Genomic DNA, 27,812 nt, shown 5'->3' on the forward strand with positions numbered 1-27,812 from the left:
TCAGTATATTAAAAAACTGTATTATAATTTAAAAAAAACTCATAACTAATGATATATAATATACCTAAAAATAACAATAAATAACAATATTATTTTAAACCTAAAAAAATAAAAATAAAAATCAAATCAGTGTACAATAAAGCACCCATAGAACAAACATGGCCGCGTTATAATTGACGCTTACGACGACGGAACGTGTTATGAGCCTCGCTATCATTAGGAAGGCATTTGAAATGAAAATCAATATTTTAACTTTAATACATGTTTTATTTAATATTTAATATTGTTACTTTTTCCTTATCATAATTTTTATTATGTAGGTTTTTTATATGTATGTTTACATATTATTATTTACTTTGTCAGTACTTTATTATACATATTTCCTCATATTTCAATGATTTAAGTAATGCTTCCTATGATATTGTACGTCTACCTCCTTTGATATGTGTCTATAATCATTCCTGGAAGAAATATCTTTAGGGATAAGCACACGCATTATACTAAAACCTTAAATAAATAAATAAGGTTAAGCGATATTTCACGCCTAAACAGCTTCTTACGCTATACAAAGCTCAAATCCGATCGTGCATGGAATATTGTAGTCACTTGTGGGATGTCTCAGCTAAATATCAACTCGCCACACTGGACTCAGTGGAACGCAGAGCCAAGCGGCTTATCGGTAATGCCAGTTTGGTGAAATCTCTTCATACTCTGGCTCACCGAAGAAAGGTTGCCAGTCTAACGGTCTTTTACAGGTTGTACTTTGGAGAGTGTGCCCTGGAGCTGCACGAGCTCATACCCCCATCTCCTTTCTTCCATCGGACTTTCAGACGTACCGCAGGCTTTCATCCCTACCTGATTGATATACCTTTCATACCTACAAAGCGCTTCGAATCATCTTTTTTAATGCGCACAGCCAAGGAATGGAATTCCCTGCCGGCGTCTATATTTCCGAGTTCATATAACCCGAACATATTTAAAGCGCGAGTGAACAGGCTTCTTCTGGGCGAACTCGCTCCATCTTCGACCTCGTCTGTGCTCTAGAGCTAAACTGAGGTCAAGAGTAAGCCCATATCGTAATAAAAAAAAATAAATAAATAAATAAATTTAGAATGTAGGCACTCTGAAAAGGCATAATACGATTTTATGTCACCTCTATATATACCATTTAAAGTATTATTATTACGTTAAAAAAAATCAAATTGAAATATAAACTACAAAACTTTTACTGTACTCGTGTCAATTAACAATAGACGCTGTCAACACAATACTCCTAAAGTCAGAATTCTTCGGCTTTCACAGTTTTTTTTTTTCATTCCATAATTCTTTTAATTATGAAAATAATCATAGCATCATCTACCCAACAGATAAAGGAGAGTGACTTTAGCAAAGTTAAATAAATAATTGTGTTTGCTCGCAAACGAAAAAAAAACCGACTTCAATAACATCGACAAGTAATACAACGTAGTTCGACGAAACAATAGTCAAGTAACTACGCGTTATCAAAGATTACACAAAAAGTAGTTATCAGATCTCAATAAAATTTATATGTGACCACATGATAAACATCAGCTTTCGATTAAATTAAAAATTATCAAAATCGGTACACCCAGTAAAAAGTTATTGCGGATTTTCGAGAGTTTCCCTCGATTTATCTGGGATTCCATCATCAGATCCTGGTTTCCTTATCATGGTACCAAACTAGGGATATCTCCTTTCCAACAAAAAAAGAATTATCAAAATCGGTACATCCAGTAGAAAGTTATGCGGTATAATACAACGTAGGTCGACGAAAAAAGCGTCAAGTAAAAACGCATTATTAGATATAACTCGAAAAGTAGTTGTTAGATCTCAAATAAATTTAAATGGGACCAATTGGCACACACAACCTTTCGATTAAAACAAAATTTGTCGAAATCGGTCTACCCGGTCAAAAGTTCTGATGTAACATACATAAAAAAAAAAAAAAATACAGTCGAATTGAGAACCTCCTCCTTTTTTGGAAGTCGGTTAAAAAACAGGCTTCAGTTTTGTCATTTTAATACATAATCGAAAGATAGGTCAAAGTTCATGGATAGGATTGAAGGTAGAGTCGGTGCTTAATCCATAGCTTACGGATTCGCTTACCATCAGGCGGAACGGACCGTACGCTAGTTTTCCACATTTATAAAAAAAAACTTTTTTTTATTAGGCAGACAGAGCACTGCCAGCGCATGGTCGACTACTCGAAAAAGATTGGCAAGTAAACGTCAAAAGGACCAAAGTTATCGTAAAGTTCGATAACTGTCACGGAAGAACTTACTATTAAATATTTTTTATACCACAAGGTTGGCAAACAAGCATACGACTCACCTGGTGGTAAGCGACAGCATTTATAACACTCGCAGCATCAAAAGTTCGTTACTGACCCTACCCTCCCCAAGAGCTCTGGTTACCTTACTAAACACAGGAACGAGATTGAGAGTAATGTTATTTAACTGGGATCCGACTGGGGGGGACCGATGGCGGGATGATTATCCCGCCATCGGTCGGCTTTTTAAGTTCCAAGGTAGTAGTGGAACTGTGTTATCCCTTAGTCGTCTCTTACGACACCCACGGGAAGAGAGGGGCTGGCTATATTCTTTTAATGCCGTAACCACACAGAATATTGATTTGATTGATTGATTGATGATTTTTTTTTTTTTTTAATTTAATCGAAAGCCAATGTTTATCATGTGGTCACATTTAAATTTCATCGAGGTCTGATTACAACTTTTGGAGTAATCCATGATAATGCGCATTTACTTGACTGTTTTTTCGCCTACCTACATTGTATTACTTGTCGATGTAATTGAAGTCGGTTTTGTTTCGTTTTCCAGCGAACACAATTATTGTAGAAATTAGGTTTACTAACAGATTTCATTAAAGGTTCTAATTTCAACTATATTTTTTTCTATATATGCTTAACCTCATAACTTAAAAAAATGCTTGTATATACTCGTATATATATGTTTATTTTTATAATTAGGAATTAACTTTTGTTTTTATAAAAACTAAGGTTATCAAATAGTAATAGTAGCGAGTACATTCGAACTGATCGTATGTTCGTCGTGATTAATTTCGTGAAGACAGCTCGATTAATCGAGGTTGGATTTAAAAGGGTTGGTACGGACGACGACGCAGGTTTCTAAGTAAGTTAAAAAATATGATGCTTATTTTTTTTATGTATAAGAGAAGTTATCTTTATTTCTACTAATTCGTACAGATAAGAATCACGTGGACGTTTAAAATTTTCTTAATTAAGGGGGATATCTGGCTTGACAGTCTCATTTTTAAGCAAGTTTTGGGATTTTTGTTAGGACAAATAAAGAGATAGAACTTTTTATCATTTACTTATGTTTCCAAAATGTTCAGGTACATTTTTAGCTAAAAACTTTCATTAGAACCAAAGTTTTAACACTCTGAAAACATCGGCCACAAAAAATGGGCGCTCATTCCCTGATTAGCTGATTGGCTTTCCTTAAACTAAACAAAATCGGCAGCGTCTTCATCTGTAAGTATAAATGCATGGAATGAATTATTTTGTAAAGAAAATCTACAAAATTGGATTTTGACAGACTTCGGAACAAAAAATTTCATGTATTTTTTTTTTGTCAATTTTTGCTACAAAAATTGAAAATAGGTGTTTTAAATTTTGGGGTTATAATAGACCATTCTATGTGTCTATGTGCTGAGTCGACCACATTAATTTGAAGTGAAGCAGCCAACATCACGAGATATGATAGAGGAAATTTTGAAAATAAAAGTTTTGGGACAACCGCGTTTGAAGTTTATCTTATTTTATTTATTTTAGTTTTTTTAAACAATAGTGTAACTTATTTGTTACAAACAACATTATAAAACCACGCAGACTTTTGAAAATGCTATTTAGTAACCAACGACATAACTAATATAAAACAATTACACATTTACCCACCCTCCTATTAGAAGCAAGCTGGGACTGAAAACTCAAATAAAAAATTCACATAATCAAATATATAAGAGCTATCGAGTCACAATTGTATCAAGAAAGTGACTTTTCGGTTTACTTTTTTTTTTCTTCAGTCGTGTGGTCTAAAGTAGAACAACAAGCAAACAAAGCAGATATTTGCAAATATCTCTACAAGCAGTAATATTTTTTTTTACATATTAGCTTGCACTTTGGTTCCTTTGTTACCACCATAGGGTTATCTTTTTAAAGTTGAGGCGCTTCCTCAGTCTGGCTGTTCTGTATTTCAATCAAGATACTTCCAGCTGTTCGCTACCTCAATAAAGTTCTTTATGAATTAATTTAATTAAATAAATATATATTTTTTTGTTATATAATAATAACTGGACACTGCACGCGTTGCTACGCTTTTTTTTTTGGTCGTACCAACTCAGAAACCTTTGTTGGCTCATGCACATCAATTTGCTGAAGATCATGACATGATCAAATGCATAGTTTACGATTCTATTAAGGACATACAGACAAACATTCATTTTTATATCTATACAAATAAAAAAATTGGAGTGTCTATTTGTAATAGTAAAATAACAGCTTTTTAATAAATGCATATGGATACATATACCAAAATAACATTTTTTACAATATTTGTCTGTCTGTCTGTCTGTTTGTTCCGGCTAATCTCTGAAACGACTGGACCCGTTTTGATGGGACTTTCACTGGCAGTTAAGTGATGTAATAAGGAGTAACTTAGGCTTATTTTGTTTCAAAAATTTATTTATTTTCTAACTGCGAACTGAACAATAACTTTTTTTAAATTCCACGCGGACGAAGTCACGGGCACAGCTAGTATATAATAATACATAAAGTACAAAAATAGTTTTTTCAATATAAGTAGGAGGTTATAATTGTTTTCCAATATTTATTTATTTATTATTTTTATTTTATACTTTATTGTACACCACAAAATAATATATTACAAACAAAGCATAAAGATAGTTACAGACAGTGAAGTACAATGGGCGGACTTATGGCTAATTAGCCATTTCTTCCAGACAACCCATATTTACGCGAATTTCACTCATCATAATGAAACAACTACGACCACAACGATGACCATGATTGCTGTAAAATATCCGAAAACGTTGGGCATTTAAAAAAACTGAATAAGTCGCGATGAAATCAGAAAAAGTTGTATCAATATTATAATTAGCAGCTTATAAGTTAAAACTTGTGTGATACACCGTACGCACACATGTTCGCTCCCACGGCCACGACTCGAATCCAAAACTTAACACAACGTAATTGTTACAAAAGATTGTTTGAGCCCTCAAAAAGTCTGTCAGTTTATTTTTAACCGACTGCAACACTGTTAAAACGAGTAAAGTATTATAACGAGTATTATTCTCTTATTTTGGTTTATTTTGTTCGCCTAACATACCTCGTAAGGTCTTTTGTTTCATAGGCAGGCAACTTAATGCCTGAGTTATATGTAACAGCTGACTGATATAACTAGTCACTTTTTTTAATAAATGTTAACTTGAGATAAAAACTACACAAGTATTAAACTCTGACTTGGGACGGCAATTGTACTCACAACCCTCGGAACAGAGAGCAGCGTCAGTAAAAACTGTTCCAAAAGGCTAGTCGTTTATCTGTTTTTAACCGACTTCAAAAAAGGAGGAGGTTACTCAATTCGACCATATATATATATATATATATATATATATATATATATATATATATATATATATATATATATGGTATACCCAGAGCTCCTGGATAGGGTCTGGTGTAAGGTCGGCAATAAGATTTTTTTTTTATATCACTAGGTCGGCAAACAAGCATACGGCTCACCTGAGGGTAAGACTTATAGACGGCTGCAACACCAGAAGCATAGCAAGCGCGTTGCCGACCCAATCCCCAATCCCCCCCAGGAGCTCTGGTCACCTTACTCACCAACAGGAACACAATACTGCTTGAAAACAGTATTATTTTGCTGTGATCTTCTATAAGGTCGAGGTACTACCCCAGTCGGGCTGCTCCATATTTTGAGCAGGAAATTCCTGCTGTGCCCTACCTCAGTTAAAGCTAGCAATGCTCCTAGTATTGCAAGCGTCTAGAGCAGGGATGTCAAAAAAAAAACGGCTCGCGAGCTGTATCCGACCCCCAGGCGGTATCAATACGGCCGCTATTTGATATAATTTTTAACCACCGTATATTATATTCTACATAATTCAATAAATAAAATGTTATAATAATTCAGTACATTTTTTTATTTCAATCTGGCCCGCCTACACATTCCAAATAATTTTTAATATATGGCCCTCTGAAAAATTGAGTTTGAAACCCCTGGTCTAGAGGTCACCGTATCTACTTACCATCAGGCATACCGTACGCTTGTTTTCCACATTTAGTAGCATCTAAAAATATTATTAAATTATTGGCTATAAATAAAATAAATAAGTATTTGCTTAAGTTTGTCGTAAAAGTGTTATGAAAGGAGCCAGGGAGGGCACTCAAAACAAAGGCGTAGGTCAAGACGGTATCTGCGAAATAACTATATAATACCAAGTTATTCTAATATTGGTTTTGATCAGGCCATATTTATTCCGACCGATTCTCAGGTATTGGGGAGGGGGGAGGAGAGGCATCAAGCCCCGGGCGCTACTCACAAAGGGGCACCAAATGGTCTGCAAAACAAAAAATTGCTGAACGTATTGTATGGCTTTCGAATAAGGGGGCGCTAAAAATGTATTGTGGCCCGGGCGCGACTTAAGGTCGCTACGTCACTGGAATTAGCGACTGGCCGTGTCTTTTCGCAGTTGCTTTAAAAGTTCATAGCAATTCCAGTTAACCCGGCGTAACTTTGTCCCACCATATTTTTTTTTTGTTGTTCTTTGTTTCTGAATTGTTTTACACAAATTTTGTTCCAACAATAATGAACATAAAAAAAAATATACCTACTTTTCAAATAAATAAATAAAAAGTTTTTATAGCTTCTAATAAATAATATTATGTTCAAAATAATTTTTTACTCACAAACTCTCTATAGCGTATTACAATTAAAGTACAAAAATTAAACATATTTATAATTAACAACTTAAGAACTAAATATTTACAGATAGTTATGGTATAAATTATGTCCGCGTGGAATGTTTTGACACCATTGCAATGCTGGCAGTATTCCCCCGTTGAGTCGCTATATCGATTAAAAATAATATTAAGTGTCCGTCAAATCCGTCAAACGGTTGAAAAACAACTTATATTTTTAACAATAACAAATTAAAATGCTTAATGTATTAAACGCAAAGTTATTTATTACAAAGAGATGTCTGCGTAAGTTTTTAATATTGTTATTTTTTTAATTATTTAGTTGTAGTTCTCGTAAATAGAGAGGCAGACCAGAGTACATTGAAATATATCCTAGCTACTCTTATTTATAATAATAATAATGGTTTTTATATGATAAAAAAACCTTGACTTCAGTTTACATCAAGAAGTAGCATAAATGTATTTGCTCGCAAACGAAAAAAAAACCGACTTCAATTACATCGTCAAGTAATACAACGTAAGTAAATAAAAAAAAAATACCAAATACACTAGACGTCACTACGATTTTCGAGGGCTCCCCTTGATTCCTCTGGGGTTCCCTATCCTGATTTCCTTATCATGGTACCACCCTTGGAATATTTTCTTTCCAACAAAAAAAGAATTATCAAAATCGGTTCATAAACGACAAGTTATCCCCGAACATATTAGGTCAAATTGAGTAACCTCCTGCTTTTTTGAAGTCGGCTTAAAATAAAAATACCATTAACATAGTTGAAATCAATAAAATACGCTTATTAGGTAAAACTCAAAATATGAGCCAGGGCACAGCAGGAAATATCCTGCTCTAAATATGAAGCAACCCGACTGGAGTAGTACCTTAACCTTACAGAAGATCACAGCTAAATAATACTGTTTTCAAGCAGTGATGTGTTCCTGTTAGTGAGTGAGGTGACCAGAGCTCTTGGGGGTAATTGGGGATAGCATTGGCAACGTGATGCTTCTGGCGTTGCAGACGTCTATAAGCTACGGTAATCGCTTACCATCAGGTGAGACGTACGCTTGTTTGCCGACCTAGTTGTATAAAAAAGAACATCAGATCTCGTTTTCAATAGGAACACATGACACCACCTTTCGAATAAAAAAAGAATCATCAACATCGGTATAAACAGTAAAAAGTTCACAAAAATAACACACAAAAAAAAATCGAATTTAGAACCTCAATTTTTAAAGTCACTTAGAATATCTATTATTTATTACAGATGCCAAAAACAAATTGTGTTCAAATGTGATTCCAATTAAAAACGGGAAAAACAACAGCGAAAGGAAGGCTTCGAAAGTGGTTTACGTAAATGGAAAAAATGAAAAGAGGACTGCTTTACGCCCTTTTAATTCTATCAAAGTCGGAGCTTGTGCCTTTCTCAACGTACCAATTGTGAGGGTAAGTATATTGTGACACATACGCTGTGCCAGAATTCACTACGTCATTTTAAATAGTAAAAGTCTTACGTATAAGGGACTAACTACGATTATCCTATGTACTGTGTGGCTACGATACTCAAGAATATAGCCACCCCCTCTCTTCCCGTGGGTGTCGTAAGAAGCGACTAAGGGATAGCACAGTTCCGCTACCACCTTGGAACTTAAAAAGCCGGCCGGTGGCGGGATAACCATCCAACTGCTGGCTTTGAAACACACAGGCCGAAGACGGGCAGCAGCGTCTTCGGTGCGACAAAGCCAGCCCTGCGGTCACCAACCCACCTGCCCAGCGTGGTGACTATGGGCAAAGCACACGAGTTCACGTTATTTTTGGCGTAAATTTGTGGAGGCCTATGTCTAGCAGTGGACTGTATAGGCTGTAATGATGACGATTATCCTATTAAAAGATATTTTGGTGACGTTGCAGATGCATGGCATCATGTGACAAATATGTCCTGGTACAATTATACACAATTATAGTTATGTGTTAGTGTGTATCGTATTGCCTATATCTAATATATAAATATATGTTAACTGTAATGCATATGTTTCTGTTATCTGTATGCGGTAGTTTGTAAATGTTTGGCTAAAATACAGAGTTAATTTATTTATCATTTACTTATTAATTATTCATATATATGTAGTCTTTCGACTAAATTGGAAAGCTCCTTTTCTATATTTGCAGGGCGCGGGCGTAGGTTATACTCGCACTCTTTACAATATTATGTAGGTAGTACTTAAAAAGATTATAACAAAATTGTATCGTGCACCGAACACGTGGATGCATGCGCGCTCTTCAGCACTCCGATCGAGTCTATCGTGTGGCGGAGGGAGTAACTCAGAGCAGTGCCTAGGACTTGCGACCCAGGTGTAGGTTTAAGGAGGCCCCCTTTGAGATGCGCATCAACGCTCACCTTCACTGCTCGAGTTATACGTCTCGCCTAGCCTAATTAGTCGTAATAGATAACAATTAATTCGTTTGCACAAATTAATTATTGAATGAGTCTAGGTTAAGCTACTAGCAGGATACAACAAGTGTATCGTGTCAAGCCAGAGCCAAGACTGCCTTAGCGGCGGTTGCACCGTTCGTTTCGTACACGTCAGAATAGCTCGAGTAATATAATAAATGAGGGTAGATGACTTATCGAACGATGTGCTAGGTGGCGCGATCGTTGCATCTGTTGCTTATAAATTCCTTTCTAATTGCGTATGACGGCGCTAATGTTGACATATACAATGACAATGATTCCACACCACACACTCGCACTCAAAGACACACACTCACCATTTCTTGCTTTAGTTCTTGTATGTTCCATAATAAATAATTAAGGAATAATAAAATACAAAATGTCAACTATAAATGCATTCCTTTACACAATTGTTTTAAACTAACGGAAGGGACTGGACCTCACAATACAGGGAATCCTAGTGTGGTGTCCAGAGATATAATGTTCTTTTAGTGACTAAGTAAAAAAGCTCGGGGTTCTGAACAAGGTGGGCCGGTACTTCACATCGGGACATCGATTACTGCTCTATAAAGCTCAGGTCCGTCCCCATGTGGAGTATTGCTCGCACCTTTGGGCAGGTGCCCCTCAATACCAACTCCACCCATTTGACTCCATCCAACGCCGGGCAATTCGCATTGTCGACGATCCCAAACTCACGGACGATTTAGAACCTCTAAGCATAAGGAGAGACGTTGGCTCTCTGTGTGTTTTTTATCGTCTGTACAACGGTGAGTGTTCTGACGAACTATTTGATATGGTACCGCCGTCACGATTTTACCATCGTACCCTTCGCCGAAGGACTAAGTTCCATCCACACCATTTGGATGCATGGTTTGCGACCAATGTGCGAGCTTCACGCGCATTCTTTCCGCGTACCTGCAAACTGTGGAATGACCTTCCTCCTGAGGTTTTCCCTGAGCGCTATAATTTGGGGGTTTTCAAGCGTCGAGTGTATAGGCATCTTTTTCCTAAAGGCCGGCAACGCACCTGCAACTCCTCTTATGTTGCAGATGTCCATGGGCGACGGTTAGCCGTTTAACATCAGATGGCTTCGTCTGCTCGTTTGCCCCCATTCTCACTATAAAAAAAAAAAGAAAAAAAAAAGAAAAGTATAATTGATGTAATATGTGTTTATGTGATGTACTAATGTTTGAAGGAATAAATATTATTATTATTATTAGTTTTCAACTGCATCGGCATTGAGTCAGGAGGATAAAAGTGAACAGAAGACTTCGTCACCTCCGAAGTCTGAGGATGCTGGAGCACAGGGGAAGATCATTGCTGGTGAGTCAGGAAAAAATGTATTTAAAATTGTTTGTACATAGATTTTATAATTTGTTTTTGGTCTTTAATCATGTAGTGTGGCAAATTTAGGCTATATTTTAAATTTTAAGAAAATCACACATATTACAGTTGCAATATTATAACTTAAATTTAAAAATTCTTTACAGACTGAAACGTATTAAAAAAAAACTAGAGTCGAAAGAACCATATTAAATGCATAGACTGGACAATATTACCAACTATCAGACTAACAAAATTAGGATAAATATAGCTGTGTGGTTACGGCTGTAATCTCGGTGTCGTAAGAGGCGTTTAAGGGATAACACAGTTCCACTACCACCTTGGAACTTAAAAAGCCAACCGATGGCGGGATAACCATCCAACGGCTGACTTTAAAATACACAGGCCGAAGACGGGCAGCAGCGACTTCGGTGCGACAAAGCCACACCTGTGGTCACCAACCCACCTGCCCAGCGTGGTGAATACGGGCAACACACATGAGTTGACGCAATTTTTGGCGCAAACTTGTGGAGACCTATGTCCAGTAGTAGACTGCGATAGGCTGAAGTGACTTTAAAACAAACATAAAATAAAGAAAATAATAATAAAATTCTGACACTGTACCTACTAACTGTCACTTCAGCCTATCTAACTTCTACTAACTATAAAGATGATAAAAGTCAATAAAAAGTCGATTCGTAATAAAAATAATTAAAATAATAACCGATGGTATTTTCTCAGTGATCGGTGCTGTAGTGGATGTGAAGTTCGATCAGCATCTACCGCCGATTCTAAATGCCCTCGAAGTTCCTGGACGTAGTGAGTGTATTTTATTTGGCAGTGAAAGTATAATTGGTGAAAATTAAACGTGGATATATGAAATTAATAGGCTAAGAATAAAAATTCGGAGTACGATAGAAGCAGTACTTTAAGTTCAGTAGTTAGCCTATCTTGGGTCTAAGCTATTGCTTCAATGGGACTGATTTTTTAAATGTAGCTTATAAATGATATGTCCTATAAAGGGTTTAATTTATACCCGTTACTTGAATACACTCTGTAAATGTTATTTCATTTTTTTAAATACTCAATCTTCTACCAACTACCAAATATAAATACTTATTACCAACTATTAATAGCAGATCTAAATACTTTGGCGCGAGTTAATAATTTGCGCGAATTTTGGGAGTCCAATCTTCACTAGTAGGCTACATTAATGTAAACATTTTCTAGAACCACGTCTAATACTAGAAGTCGCACAGCATTTGGGGGATAACTCGTGCCGTACTATTGCCATGGACGGTACAGAGGGTTTGGTTCGAGGACAACCAATCATAGATACCGGAGCTCCCATCACAATACCAGTTGGTGAACCAACGCTGGGCAGGATCATGAACGTTATTGGTGAACCTATTGGTGAGTAAGAGCCGATTTCAGATCAAATATGTTTTGCATAGTGTGTACTTCCTAAAAACTACCTCAGCAAACAGCATAATATACTCTGCTCAATATCTGCAGCAGCATGACAGGGGATACTTCCCCTGTAAGATTGAGATACTCCTCAGAGAAGAGGAGCAAGCAAAATAGCCGTGCATTATTATTGTGTTCCTGTAGTGTGTAAGGTGGCTAGAGCTCCTGGTGAGATTCGAAGGTAGGGTCGACAACGTGCTTGCGATGCTTCTGGTGTTGCATGTCTACACGTTTATCGTTAGATGGATCGTAGCCTTGTTTGCCACCCTACTGGTATAAAAACAAAATTCTAACGATTTTTTAAATCGCGAAGACATCCTTAAGACGAACGTTCATTAGTAGGAAGGCTATCAACCTACACGATTAAGCCAAAGTATTCACGGGTTACAATTTCATTAATTACACGATAGTTAAAAAAAAACTTAATATTTTGACGTATTAGATGAGCGTGGTCCGATACTAACTGACAAGTTCGCGCCAATCCACGCTGACGCACCTCCTTTCGTAGAAATGTCTGTCGAGCAGGAGATCCTCGTGACTGGGATTAAGGTTGTTGACTTATTAGCTCCATATGTTAAAGGTATAATTATGTCTTAATTTTTAGCTAGTTTGAAATAAACAATAATAATATTTTCTTATAAATAAATAAATAACTGACTGGACTGCACAAACACCCAGACCACGGCAAACATCTGTATGGCCAATACAAATGTTTGTCATGTGCGAGGATTGAACCCGCAATCGCCATTCTGAAAATTAACGAGGGCTCCCAATTTAGGCCACTATCAGTAACTAAATGCGAGATAAACCATATCAGCATCTGGTAAAACAGGCACTTAGTATCTATACATATAATAAAATGGTAGGAAAGTCAAAACTGTACATTGAATATTTTTTTAAAAGAATACTTGAGGTGTGATCTACAACCGATACCTACCGAAGCCAAAAATATAGTTTTTAGAATTTTTGTTTGTTTGTCTGTATGTATGTCCGGGATAAACTCAAAAAGTACTACATGGATTTACTTCAAATTTGGCACGAATATTATTAAGAAGTCGGGTCAACATATAGCCTATATATTATCACGTTATCATCTACGGGGAACGAGCAGTGAACCTTTATTTCTTCAACGCATTCTGTAACAACGTGTAATCTAACGACGCATATTCGAATGTTGTTGTTATTATGTTAATAATAACCATGCTATAAGCTAGCTTAATATAGCTACACTATAAATAAAGACATTCTGTAGTATATTTAGTATCAGCATTGCACCCGTGCGAAGCCGGGGCGGGTCGCTAGTTAGTATTATAAATGTTTATAGGTGGTAAAATTGGTCTTTTTGGTGGCGCTGGTGTAGGAAAAACAGTTCTTATCATGGAGCTGATCAACAACATCGCTAAAGCGCATGGTGGTTTTTCTGTAAGTTTTATGAACTATACAATTATTAGGTCCCTCTCCTCTTATATTTAGACCTGTATTTTGTACGAATACTGAAACTTTATGACCAAATATGAAATTTTTATTCAAAGGATTTAAATCGCTAGTACTTTCCAAAACATATATATTTTAAAAATTAATTATAATAGTTTTATTGTTTGAGAATGGGATTGCGCTGTGGTTAGAGTAATTGACTGTTGCTCTGAAGGTTACAGTGTTGAGTCACACGTGTTGTGCAGGCTATATTTATTTATTTATTTTACAATTTATTGTACACCAAACAAGAAATAAAATAAACAAGCAATATTAACAATAATTAGTAGAAAAAAATGTACAAAAGGCGGCCTTATTGCTTAAAAGCAATCTCTTCCAGGCAACCTTAGGGCAAAGGAGATGATATATTGACGGTAGGTGTACAGTTTAATTTTATAAAAAGAATGTGAAACAACTCAATAAATAGACATACATACACACCTACATAGATAGATTGTTTACATATACATACATACACACACATACATACATATACACACACATACATACACATATACATACAGATTTTTGTCGTGGATTTATGATTGGATCCTTCTGAAAGCGGTTGAGCGTAAGAATTTTTTTTATCCACAAGCTGACCTGACAGATTGTCTTCCATTGGAAACTGTCAAGCCCGTTCACGCGTTTTCTCGTTGAAATAATCGTTAACAACTTCCACAGTCTTAGAAAAGTATTCTGCTTTTTTTCAACAAAGTGTTAGAGAACATGAAAATAAAGATGAAAAAAAAATATATGTGTACTTATGTACATACGTAAGAAGTTACACTTCATTGGCTAACTAACTTCACGTTGCTAACTTCTTCTTCGTTGACTAGCTAACTTCTACTATGAGTAACGATCGCTATTAGGTGTACATGATAACAACCGGGACCGACGGCTTAGCGTGCTCTCCGAGGCACGGTGGGGAGACCCACAAGGACTGCACAAACACCGAATATATCTGCCAACCCGCATTTTAGCAGCGTGGTGGATTAAGCTCTGATCCTTCTCCTAAATGGGGAAAGAGGCCTATGCTCAGTAGTGGGATATTACAGGCTGAAGCGTAGCTAACTTCAGGGTCTCGGTTCTATTTTTTTGTGGCGGTGTTAACGTTTAAGAACATTCTCGTGTGCACGTTTTAAAAACATTCTCTCTTCATTTTCTCTAACGCGTCAAAAGAACTTTAACTTCGAAAATCGGTAAAGTCTCAAGTTATGAGGTGACCAACGGAAATATGGATTTGTTTTATGTAATCGCCGCTATATTAACTACGACACCGGGGTGACATTTTTTCAATGTCAAAGGTATTCGCCGGCGTCGGCGAGCGAACTCGCGAAGGCAACGATCTGTACAATGAGATGAAAGTGGGAGGGGTTATCAAAGAGGATTATAAGTCTTCCAAGGTTGGTTACAAACTCATCTTTAGCTTAGATTTATTTATTTATTTATTTATCTATACAAATAAATAAAATTGGAGTGTCTGTTTGTAAGATTAAAATAACAACTGTTTTTTTTAAAATAACAATATTTTTTGTAGCAACAGTGTAACAGTGTGTTAGTGATCTTATAAATAATCTAGCTGTGTTCAGTTGTCAGTTATAAAACAAATAAATTTTTAAAATAAAAGTAGCTTTAGTTAATCCCTATTACATCAGCTATCTACCAGTAAAAGTTTTATCAAAATTGGTCCAGCCGTTTCAGAGATTAGCTGGAACAAACAGACAGACAAACAGACAAAAATTGTAAAAGTATTATTTTGGTATATGTACCGTGTAAATATATCCATGTGCATTTAGTAAAAAGCCGTTATTTTAATATTACAAACAGACACTCCAATTTTATTTATTTGTATAGACTTATATAATTATATATGATTAATTTTATATACCAGATTTATTAATCTGTCTTTTCTGTCCCATTATAGGATTAAATTTTCTTATAGCTTTGACCTGTTTTAAAAATAGTTTTATGTCTGTCTCATTTTGTAATTCTGACAAATATTAAAATATTGGATTTTCTGTAGATATTACTCTTATTGCTTATTCGCTTAGTACCGGAAAAGTACAAAGATAGTGACGCCATTTTGCGAATGGTTAATACCTATTCATTTACGATTAGTCTGTCACAATTTTTGTTATCTGTTTTGTAGGGTAGTTGCACAATAAATACTGTTATCATTTAAATTTATGCTTCTAATAATTTTATTGGAGTAGACGGGTCCTGGAGTGGAGACCGCGTCTTGGCAAACGCAGTGTGGGAGGACCTCCGACCCGTTGGACCGACGATCTATGTAAGATTGCCGGTGTCGGCTGGATGAGGATTGCGGAAAACCCAGATGTCTGGCGCGAACTTGGGGAGGCTTATGTCCAGCAGTGGACTGCCATAGGCTGAAGTGATGATGAAGTGATGAATAATTTTATAAGATTGTATTGTTCTTACTGTAATTATTATTTCTTGAAGTAGCGGAAGAGCAAAAAGATGGAGATACCATCTTCCGAATAGTTTATGATTGGTCAGTCGCCATCTTTGTCATGTATTGAGGGGATTGTTGTCCTACAAATATGATAATTTGTAAGAGAAGTGGCAGTTGTTGTTTAATTATTGTGCGGCTAACGTTGCTACTCGATAAGTGGCGTATAAGTGATTAGTATTATAACTTATTCAATGTAGTTAACGGCCATTCTCCGATTAGCAAATTTTTCGTGTCCGGGCTTGTTTAAACCGTAATATCATCATATTCAATCATGCACTTTTTTAAATATTTTAGATAGCATCCGTACCTAGCTGTAAAAAAAATATTGGCTTCTGTTTTAAGTAATTAAGACTAAATTAATTTAACTTATGTTCAAAAAACCTCTGTTCTCTAATTACCGTGACGTGTCCGCACACCAACTTAATCTTAAAACTTGCTTGTAATTTTTATAGCGTATAGATTTACTTTGATCCATTCAACGTTTTAAACGATATTAAGCAGCGTGTATCGCATAACAAAATATCAACTCAATAGAACCAGTCTACTAATAATTAAAAACTTTTCTAATTACCGTTGTTCTTATTTTAATACTAGATTTTTAAGATAGACCCAAGTTGATCATGTAAATGGAGACAGACCTTTGGCCTCCGTACGTTGTAATAAGCTAGAATTTGTATACTGCGTCGGTTTTAAACATTTTTGTGAAAATGTATCGTTTTCTAATTACCGTATACCAATTACCATGTGTTTATAATTACCGTTGTATGAAAAAGTAATACTTGTTTACCGCGGTTTTCGTAGATTATTATTATCATTGTCCGTAAATATGTCTATATTATATGCTGACCATTCATCAAATTATTTAATTTATAGGATAGGAAAACCTAAAAAGACCAAAGAGGAAGTTAAAGAAAATAGAAGGCTTGCCGCGCGACAACGCCGAGAACGAATTAAAAATGCCCCTTTTTGTATTAGCAATCAAAGAAAAAATAAAGGAGAAAGAAGGGTACAATAAAAAAAATAAAAAAATACTGCCTATCTGCGAAATGTCACCAAAAGCCGGAAGAAAACTCAAAAAAGAAGTAGAGAAAATTTCAGAACTTACTATGAAAGACAAAAGGAAAAGGGAAAATTGAAAACAATCGAGGAAGAAGGGACCTTAGATATAGAGGTGCTTGATAACAATATAACAGATCCTCTTGAAACTCTGTCACACCACATCTCAATGATTTATCATATTCGCTGCGCTAAAAAGTACACTAAAAGAGTACAAAATTGTCCCGAAAATCCCAAATCAAAAAAATAAGATAATCAGCAAGACGAAATTTTTCTGCAGTCGAGTTCTTTTGAAAAAGAATTAGTTCCCTTGAAAAAGACACCAAATTTTAAACCTTCTTTAATCACATCAACGCCGCGTCCATCTAGTGCTCTGTCATCATCTTCTACTGAAAGTATGTTATTTTATTATTAATTAATAATGAGCATTTGACCGAAAATAAACGAACGAGCGTCTTCCTTGTGTTCAACACCAACTTCACCATCTTCAAAGATAACTGTCGAGAAACCGATACGTAAAAAAATCTCACTCTTATTGTTATTTAGAAGGCATGTATAGAAAACAAATAAAGAAATGTCATATTTGAGACAAAACAATAGAGCTAAGAAGAGCAAAAGAAAAGTACAGGAAGCAAGCATTAAGACTGAAATATAAAACACGCTACATCCAAAACCAAAACAAAGTCATGATAAAGAAATAGAACCAAAGTATTTACATAATAATAATATAGGGACTACTGTAGAGATAACCAAACAAGACGCCCAAATTTTTGTAGAGCAAGATGAGATCAGTCGCATTTGTTCTGGCAAGAGAGAATATATTTCAAGAAAAACGTGGCGTGAACTCATGTGTCTTGTCTTGTCTTGCCCATAGTCACCACGCTGGGCAGGCGGGTCGGAGACCGCAGGGCTGGCTTTGTCGCACCTAAGACGCTGCTGCCCGTCTTCGGCCTGTGTATTTCAAAAGCAGTAGTTGAATGATTATCCCACTATCGGTCGGCACTTTCAAGTTCCAGGGTGGTAGTGGAACTGTGTAATCCCTTAGTCGCCTCTTAAGACACTCACGGGAAGAGAGGGAGTGGCTATATTCTTATTGCCGTAACCACACAGCATATTTTCTAATTACCGTTACATTAAATATAAAAATTTTCTAATTACCGTATTCATAAATTTTTTAAGTCTCATTATCTAGAAAACCACAATTAACTGTTACATGCCAAATTAATTATTGAATTCGTATTTTTGATTTGTTTCATATTTTAATGTGTTTAAGTCAAATCAGTGAAAAATAAAAAACGTCACGGTAATTAGGCAAAGAACGCCGAATTGGAGAATGACCGTTAAAAGTGTGTATTGTGAATCAATAACTATAGATTTTAAGTGAGAAATAAGTGTTTCGTTGGGTGTTTTCGGTTGTGCTTTACACATAGAATAACATTGTATCAGGTGGCGTTAGTCTACGGTCAGATGAACGAACCGCCGGGCGCTAGAGCCAGAGTCGCGCTCACAGGTCTGACCCTCGCAGAACACTTTCGTGACAAAGAGGGTCAAGACGTGCTGCTGTTCGTCGACAACATCTTCAGATTCACTCAGGCTGGTTCAGAGGTGAATGAATATTTTATCACTAGAGTGGCAAGCAAGTGACCGATACACACGATGGTAAGCAGTTACTTTAGTCAATAGACATATGCTACACGACGAGTACTTATGCGTTGTCGACCCTATCAACGCTATCAATGCAGTGCATCTCCAAGAGCTGTGGCTATTTTGATGGCTACAATGATAAATGTACAACACTATTTGAGAGCTATATTTGTATTGTTTGGATGTGATATATATTTTTTTTATATAACTAGGTCGGCAAACAAGTGTACGGCTCACTTGATGGTAAGCGATTACTGTAGCTTATAGACGTCTGCAACACCAGAAGCATCGCAAGCGCGTTGCCGATCCTACTAATACTATTCTGCAGGGTTGCGATATTTCCCAATTCGGACTGTTCCAGATATCATTAAAATATTTTATTTTGTATTTATTCAACGTGTTAAACTTCTTGACTTCTTGAAAAATACAAATGCTAGTTATTAGAACTATTTAATAATTAATCATTACATAGTATAAAACGAAGTCTCTTCCCGCTGTCTGTATCCTTAGATCTTTAAAAATACGTAACGGATTTCGGGTTCGATTCCCGCTCGGGATGGATATTAGTATTTGTAGATATATTTTTTCGGGTTGGATGTCTGTCCTTGTGGATTTCGCTACCATGCCTTGGAGAGCACATTAAACCGTCGTCGGTCCCAATTGTTATCATGTACACCTGATAGCGATCGTTACTCATAGTAGGGAACATATCCGCTAACACGCAATGGAGCAGCGTGGTGGTTTAAGCTCCAATCCCCCAGCTGTGGGATATTAGAAGCTGAATGCGAAGGAGTAAGCCACATAAATGGTCTGAGTTGAAATTCAAAACTCCTAATTTATGTAAATAAAACACTATATTAAGGTGTCGGCCCTCCTCGGCCGCATCCCGTCAGCTGTCGGCTACCAACCCACTCTGGCCACTGACATGGGGATGATGCAGGAACGCATCACCACCACCAAGACTGGTTCGATTACAAGCGTGCAAGTAAGTGCTTACATTCACACACACATACACGCAATAAATAATGAATATATTTACATAAAATCTATACTAATACTATAAAGGGTCTCAGGAACTACTGGTCCGATTTGAAAAATTATTTTAGTATTAGATAGCCCATTTATCGAGGAAGACTATATATAGGTTATATATATCATCACGCTAAGACCGATACGAGCTGAGCATCAATGAAGAATGTTTCAAAATCGAGGTTTTTCCCCTTTTGAGCTCTGTCGCTGTGTGCGCTGCGTAAACAGTCAAACTTTCGCACAAAATCATTAATTGTTCCTATTCCACGCAGGTGAAATCGCGGGCACAAGCTAGTAAGTAATAAAATGGAAGATGCATTATACCAGTTATGGGATTGTTGCAGTCGGTTTCAATCCAGTTCAATCTTAGAACAAATCGACACCAGCAATTTATACTAAGCTAACTCTTAAAAGTGAACTTTACGATTGAGGCTTATAAAAGGGAAAAACGTGATACCTTTTGTATTAATTAAGAAACTTATTTGAAATTTGGTATCTTTAATAGTTAATTTATTCATTGCAATTTCACAATTTTTATTATTATAAAAAAGAAACACATTTATTCAAGTTGCATTAAGAAAACCAACTTATCGAAAATTCGAGTTGGCGTAGTATAAATTGTTGGTGTCGAAATGATCATTATCATTATAGGCGGTATACGTACCAGCAGATGATTTGACCGACCCAGCACCCGCCACTACCTTCGCTCACTTAGATGCCACAACGGTGCTATCTAGAGCGATTGCAGAACTAGGAGTATATCCAGCTGTGGATCCTCTGGACTCAACGTCAAGAGTTATGGACCCTAATATAATAGGGGCGGAACATTACGGTGTAGCGAGAGGCGTGCAGAAGATCTTGCAGGTGTTGTATTTTATAATAGATTTCAAAGATATAATCTCTAGAGTAGAGAAGTAGAGAAGGCTTTAGATTAAGAACCGTCGAATTATCTAAGCTTACTAGATCGTTCAATAAGTCCCGAGACTAACCTGGAAATGGCGCATATATTAAAAACTCTTTTGATTTTTAAAAAGTACTGGCTATCAATACAAGAATATGTGTCAAATTTTTAAAAATGGAACAATAAAATTATTGATTTTGAAACATTTAAGTGACGCTACGGTTGTAATTTCGATACAGTGGAAAAAAAAACGAGTTTCGCGTGTTGATAAAACATTGTTTTTTAATGGGAATAATGGGAAAAAATACCGTTGAAGTACAGCAATGGCTTATAAAATGTTACGCAGGATCAGCTCCCTCTAAAGCAACCATTTGTCGGTGGTATGCCGACTTCAAACGCGGTCGCATGGACACCAATGATGGGGAACGCTCAGGTCGTCCATATGAAGCAGTGACTCAACAAAATATTAACCAAGTCCTCAAAATCGTATTGGAAGATCGGAAGGTAAAAGTGCGAGAGATAGCCGAGATAGTGAAGATTTCAGCTGGTAGTGTTTTCACTATTTTACATAAAAATTTGGCCATGAAAAAGCTTTTTTCTAAGTGGGTGCCGCGTTTGCTTACAACTAATCAAAAGGAACAACGTATCAATGATTCAGAGCGATGTTTGGCGCTGATGAATCATAATAAAAAGGATTTTTTACGTCGGTATGTAACAATGGATGAAACCTGGATATACCATTTCACTCCGGAATCCAATCGGCAGGCAGCGGAGTGGAGAGCGGCTGGCGAAAGCCGCCCGAAGCGTCCAAAGACTCAGAAATCGGCCGGTAAGGTTATGGCGTCTATATTTTGGGATGCGCATGGAATACTTTTCATCGACTACCTTGAAAAGGGGCAAAATATAACTATTACATGTGCTTATTGGAGCGATTGAAGTACGAAATTGCGGATAAACGGCCTCACATGAACAAAAAGAAAGTGGTGTTTCACCAGGACAACGCGCCTTGTCACAAGTCCGTGAGAACGATGGCCAAAATTAACGAATTGGGCTTCGAATTGCTTCCTCATCCCCCTTATTCGCCAGACTTGGCCCCCAGCGATTACTGGCTGTTTGCAGACCTCAAAAAAAATGCTTCAGGGTAAGAAATTTGACTCAAATAGTGAAGTTATCGCAGCAACGGGAGCTTATTTTGAAGCTAAAGGCAAATCGTTCTACACACATGGGATAGAAAAGTTAGAAAAGCGTTGGAGGGACTGTATCGCTCTTGGAGGAGACTATGTTGATGAATAAAAATTAATTTTATAAAAAAGACCTTTTTTTAGTACTTAGTCTCGGGACTTATTGAACCACGTGTTAAAATTTGACCGTTTATTGACATACTTAATTTCGTTACAAAAAAAAATAACCCTAACCTATCTAACTTCAAAATGACGGTTCTTAATCTAAAGCCTAGCTGGGAAGTAATTTAACCTTGCAGGAAATCACAGCCTAATATTACAGCTCCCAATTAATGTTGCACTTTGTGGACAGTGAGGATAGGGCCATGATTGAGCAGACTACAATAGGTGACTTGTCTTGAAAACTAAATTCTGGTTCTTTAAAGTTCTGTTTCAAATGGAAGAGATTGATTAAATTAAATACGTTTTTAAAATGTTGTAAAATGAAATTTGTTACTAAAACTGAAATGAAAAAAAACGAATGAATGAAAACTGTTGCTAGCGGGCGTCAGATGTAGCCCGGACGGCGACCACCGGCTACTACACTCGGGCATTATAACTGGTCTAGCTCCTAAGCGACTTTCGGCCCATTCTAAAACTTTGCAAGTATCTTCTATACAGTATCAACTATTTTGAAAAAAAAAAAAAAAAAAAAAAATATTACAAAACTCATTTCATCCTGTAAACACTTTTCTATCTTACTTATTTTAAAAGTATTGGCACTTACAGTAGGCCGTTGATTGATTACTCGACACTTTATTGACTAATAACTCGATAATTAACCCTTTATTGTACAACAAGAGTGAGCAAAATTACAAAAATAAAAACAGCAGATAAGTACAAAAGGCGGCCTTATCGCTAACGAGCGTTCTCTTCCAGGCAAGCTTTGGGCAGGTGTACAGTTTTATCTAAACACATATAATATATTTAGACAAGTAAATAATGTAAAAAAATTGAAAAAAAAAGTATATGTACGTACATGGCATATACAGGAAAGTTGTAATAGACATACAAAGACGTATATAAAGTTAATGAATTATTGTGATAAGATTCAAAGTGAGGACAGGAGATAGTATATGACTAGATAGAAGGATTAAAATTGAAGGAAATAGTGTTTTACAGACTTCTTGAAAATTGGAAGGGATTCAACGTGTCTAATGGGCAAAGGTAGGGAGTTCCAAAGCCGAGCAGCTTGGACAAAAAATGAATGAAATGAAATGAGTAGTTAGTATAGAAAGTAGTGGAGTGGGGGGGAATTTTAAGAAGTAAACTATCACCGGAGCGAAGGCTTCGCTCATGAGACTCGCTGAGATACTTAAAACGTTCACGTAGGTAAGAAGGAGTAGCAGGATTAAATAGTATGCAATATAACAAAGTATGTGAGTATTCCTGCGAAGATGAAATATACTATAATAATATTACACAATATATGTATAACATATATTCCAAAATTACAAAAAGTTTTTCTTAGTCCATTTTCCGTAAAACACGTATTTTTTTTTAACTATTTGTAATATAATTATTCGTTACAGGATTACAAGTCCCTACAGGACATAATTGCGATCCTGGGTATGGACGAACTGTCAGAAGATGACAAGATGACAGTGGCACGAGCTAGGAAGATACAGCGGTTTCTCTCGCAACCGTTTCAGGTACGTTTTGGAAATTGTTTCGTAGTAACTGTCTTAATTTAGTTTTTAATCATCGAGCAAATGCACCTACAATTTTAACCAATTCCGATTCGACAATGGAGAATGTTTCCAATTCCAGTGTCTTTTTTACTTGTGTTATTATACCTTATAATTTTTAATCGATGCACCCGACTTTAATGATTCCTTTCCGAATGTTTACGCGAATTTCACTCATTACAATGACTACTCCCAGGAAGCCTCCCGTAACCATGGTTGCTGTAAAGTATCCTAAATGTTGGGCATCTAAAAAACTAAACCGCGCTAAAATCTGAAAAATTCGTTACATTGTAATTAAACGCTTCTTTATTTTTATACGAAATATGGGATATGTTAATGCTTATAACAGTATATCTGGATAATTTTAATTCAAACATTATGAAATTTCAAATGTTTAATGCAAAAAGTTCTAAGTTTTCACTTTTATCGGCAGTCTCTATAACTGACTTTTTTTAACTATCCTCTCAGTAACGAAAAAAAAAAAAAACGACAATATGGCGCTGTTGTCCAGAAGTTATGCGTGTAGGTACATATATTTTGGTGATTCACTTTTATATAATTATCTATATATAATGTATCGTATAATAAAAATGTAAATGTAATATGTTTGTGCACGCGAATCTCAGAAACGGTTTATCCGATTTAGATGCGGTTTTCACTAATATATTTTGGTAAGCTTCACTTAACATATTTAAAGTTTGTTTTTATGTCAATTGGTTCATAAATAAATAAAAAAAGTTATGCAAATTTATAGATTCACGTTGAACTTGTAAATACCCAAACGACGGTGTTCATAATCCAAAATAAACCAAAACATATATACAAAAAATGCTGTCCAAAGTCACTATTCCACGCGGACTAAGTCGCGGAGTCAGCTTGTATTTAAATAATAGATTCAATTTATCCACAACTTAATGATATATTCCTCGCAGGTAGCGGAGGTATTCACAGGTCACGTTGGTAAAATGGTCAAACTGGAGGAAACTATTAAGGGGTTTAAGAAGGTTAGTTTTAATGTTATCATTACAGCTTATACAGTCTACTGCTGAGATAGGCCTCCACAAGTTCACGCCAAAAATAACGTGAACTCATGTGTTTTGCCCATAGTCGACACGCTGGGCAGGCGGGTTGGTGACCGCAGTACTGGCTTTGTCGCGCCGAAGACGCTGCTGCCCGTCTTCGGCCTGTGTATTTCAAAGCCAGCAGTTGGATGGTTATCCCGCCATCGGTCGGCTTCTTAAGTTCCAAGGTGGTAGCGGAACCTTGTTATCCCTTAGTTGCCTCTTACGACACCCACGGGAAGAGAGAGGGTGGCTAAATTCTTTAGTGCCGTAGCCGCACAGCACAGTTTTAATGTTATAATCTATACAAATAATAAAATTATTATTAATTAATAATTGAGAAATATAGATGAAAATTGTAATCTCTGCAATAGAAGCTAAACGATTTTTTTCTTAATTTTTGTTTAGCCGTCTGTATGTAGTTTGTGGCACTCATACATTAAGTTACTTGCATCGCACTACTGTATCAATGTTGTCTTAATACTGTATCGATTTTGTTGCATTATTTTCTTCTTATTTAACCGCCTTCAAAAAATGAGGAGGTTTCTCACTTCGACCGTATATATATTTTTTATATATGTTTGCGGATAACTTCGTCGTTTATGAACCGATTTTGATGATTCTTTTTTTGTTGCAAAGGAGATATCATGACAAGGGTACTATCATGATAAGGAAACCAGGATCTGCTGATGACATCCTAGAGAAATCTAGGGAATTCTTCGAAAATCGTAGTGACAAATAGTGTGTTGGTTAATTGTTTTTCGTCTACTTACGTTGTACTTGCTACATGTCGATGTAATTGAAGTCGGTTTCTTTGTTTGCTAGCAAACACAATTATACTTTATCAACTTTATCATAATATTGTATTAAGTTTAATTATCAGAGTTACTATTCAGCGTTATTTCAGACAATTTCACTCCCACTATCATTTTCATACCATGCGTCTTATATCGTATAACTCCAAACAAGTAGTCGAGTCAGTCCAGCCGTTGTAGAGTGTTGCTCTTAGCCACGTATTTAGCGATTAATTATTTATTTATTTATTTAAAACTAGTGAATTTGAAATCAAAACAATTTTGAATTTTATCACAATAATTCATTAACTTTATATACGTCTATGTATGTCTGTTACAACTTTCCGTTTATATATGCCATGTACGTACATATACTTTATTTTTTTACATTATTTATGTGTCTAAATATATTGTATATGTTTAGGTAAAACTGTACACCTAAACTGTCTACATATATACCATTTCCTTTACCCAAAGGTTGCCTGGAAGAGATCGCTCATTAGCGATAAGGCCGCCTTTTGTACTTATGTCGTTTTTATTTTTTTGTAATTTTACTCACTCTTGGGATACAATAAAAAGATTTTTTTATTATTATTTTTATTATTATGACTCCTGTCTTAACATAATTTTTACACAATAAGTAATCACCAACATATCATATACTAGAACCTTCGTCGAAACACGCTGCATCTTATGGTATAAGTATTATTCCGATCGGTTCAGTAGTTTTTGCAGTATAACCGAACATAAAAACCGGCTCTCCATTTATTAGTATAGAAGATATGTACATAGATAATTTATTCTCTTTCAAGATTCTAAACGGTGAACTGGATCACATCCCGGAAGCGGCGTTCTACATGGTGGGAACTATTGAAGACGTGATCGCCAAGTCGCAAGCTCTCGCCAAGAGTATTTAAATGATATGTTATAAAACGTTATTTTAATAAAGTCATATGTTTATTGTGTCATTAAACGAATTTAAAAAAAGGAAGGTTCTCATTTAGGCTGTAATTTTTTTACATTTTACTGAGTGTACGATTTTCATGATTTTTTTTTGTTATCAAAACCCGTCGTTTTTTTTTTTAAATATACCTATAACTAGATCGGCAAACAAGCGTACAGCTCACCTGATGGTAAGCGATTACCGTAGCTCATAGACGTTTGCAACACCAGAGCCTACCAGACACCTATCCCCTATCCCCATATGGGATAGAGTCAGCAACGCGCTTGCGATGCTTCTGGTGTTGCAGACGTCTATAAGCTACGGTAATCGCTGAGCCGTACGCTAGTTTGTCGACCTAGTTGTATAAAAAATATCTTATACTATTAAACGAGCAATTCTTGTATATATATATATAATCTGAATCTCGGAAACGGCTCCAACGATTTCCATAAAATTTAGTATATAGGAGGTTTCGGGGGAGATAAATCCATCTAACTAGGATTCATTTTTAGAAAATGACGTTTTATCCCTGTTTTTAGGGAGTGAAAAAATAGCTACAATATCGTTAGAATACGAAGGTAAATTTCGCAACTGTCATTAAAGTTGTAATGGCTCGGTGGGAAATCAGCCGGTCGGGATCAACCGAGGAGATCATGGTTCAAATCCCAATGTCTCTGATCAATTATTTTTTTCCTTTTTTTTAATTGCACTCGTTATTTTAAAAAAAATATTATTCATATTTTATAAATATGTAATTCGAATTTAAATATGAATTCCAAAAAACACGATTTACTAAAAATACCGAGCTAGGCTTGGTCACCCAGGTACTATATATATAAAATAAAGTATATTTTATTTTATACTTGTTGATTTAAATTTTTTTTAAGTTCGGAAACAAATACAATTATTTTATAACTGCAATAAAAACAGAACTATAAATAATCTATTCAATTAAACGGCTTATTCACGCCCCTTGATAAATCGTATGAAGAAAAAAAATTTTTTTCCGCCATATTGAAAAATCAATCATCTTGAAAAAGGTGTCCAAAAAGAGTAACCGCTTAACATCATGCGAAACGCTTATTTGTCGCTCAAGTGGTTTTAAAAAAAATACGATTCAGGACTCTGGGTTATAGAGAATGTTCAAACAGATTATAGTAATCTGTTAGACCGTTAGCTGTTGGAATAGATTTGTCTTGGAGTGGAGACCTCGACATGGCAAACGCAGTGTGGGACGTCCTCAGGCCCGCTGGATCGACGATCTACGTAAGATTGTTG

General features: G+C 35.9%; 1 protein-coding gene across 1 annotated transcript; it reads left to right on the top strand.

Annotated features, from left to right (window-relative positions):
- The first annotated feature begins 7,138 nt into the window (after positions 1-7,138).
- LOC123667047 (ATP synthase subunit beta, mitochondrial-like) lies at positions 7,139-26,570 on the top strand. The gene is made up of 14 exons (XM_045601050.1): positions 7,139-7,303; positions 8,278-8,456; positions 10,683-10,785; positions 11,527-11,604; positions 12,016-12,198; positions 12,695-12,832; positions 13,577-13,674; positions 15,030-15,128; positions 18,701-18,859; positions 19,761-19,883; positions 20,579-20,791; positions 23,581-23,700; positions 24,669-24,740; positions 26,404-26,570. Exons 1-14 carry the CDS (start codon positions 7,255-7,257, stop codon positions 26,506-26,508), a joined length of 1,719 nt encoding a protein of 572 aa, XP_045457006.1. The 5' UTR covers positions 7,139-7,254; the 3' UTR covers positions 26,509-26,570.
- The last annotated feature ends 1,242 nt before the right edge of the window (positions 26,571-27,812 follow it).

Source organism: Melitaea cinxia, chromosome 27 (assembly GCF_905220565.1).
Source record: "Melitaea cinxia chromosome 27, ilMelCinx1.1, whole genome shotgun sequence".
Classification (NCBI taxonomy): Eukaryota; Metazoa; Arthropoda; class Insecta; order Lepidoptera; family Nymphalidae; genus Melitaea; species Melitaea cinxia.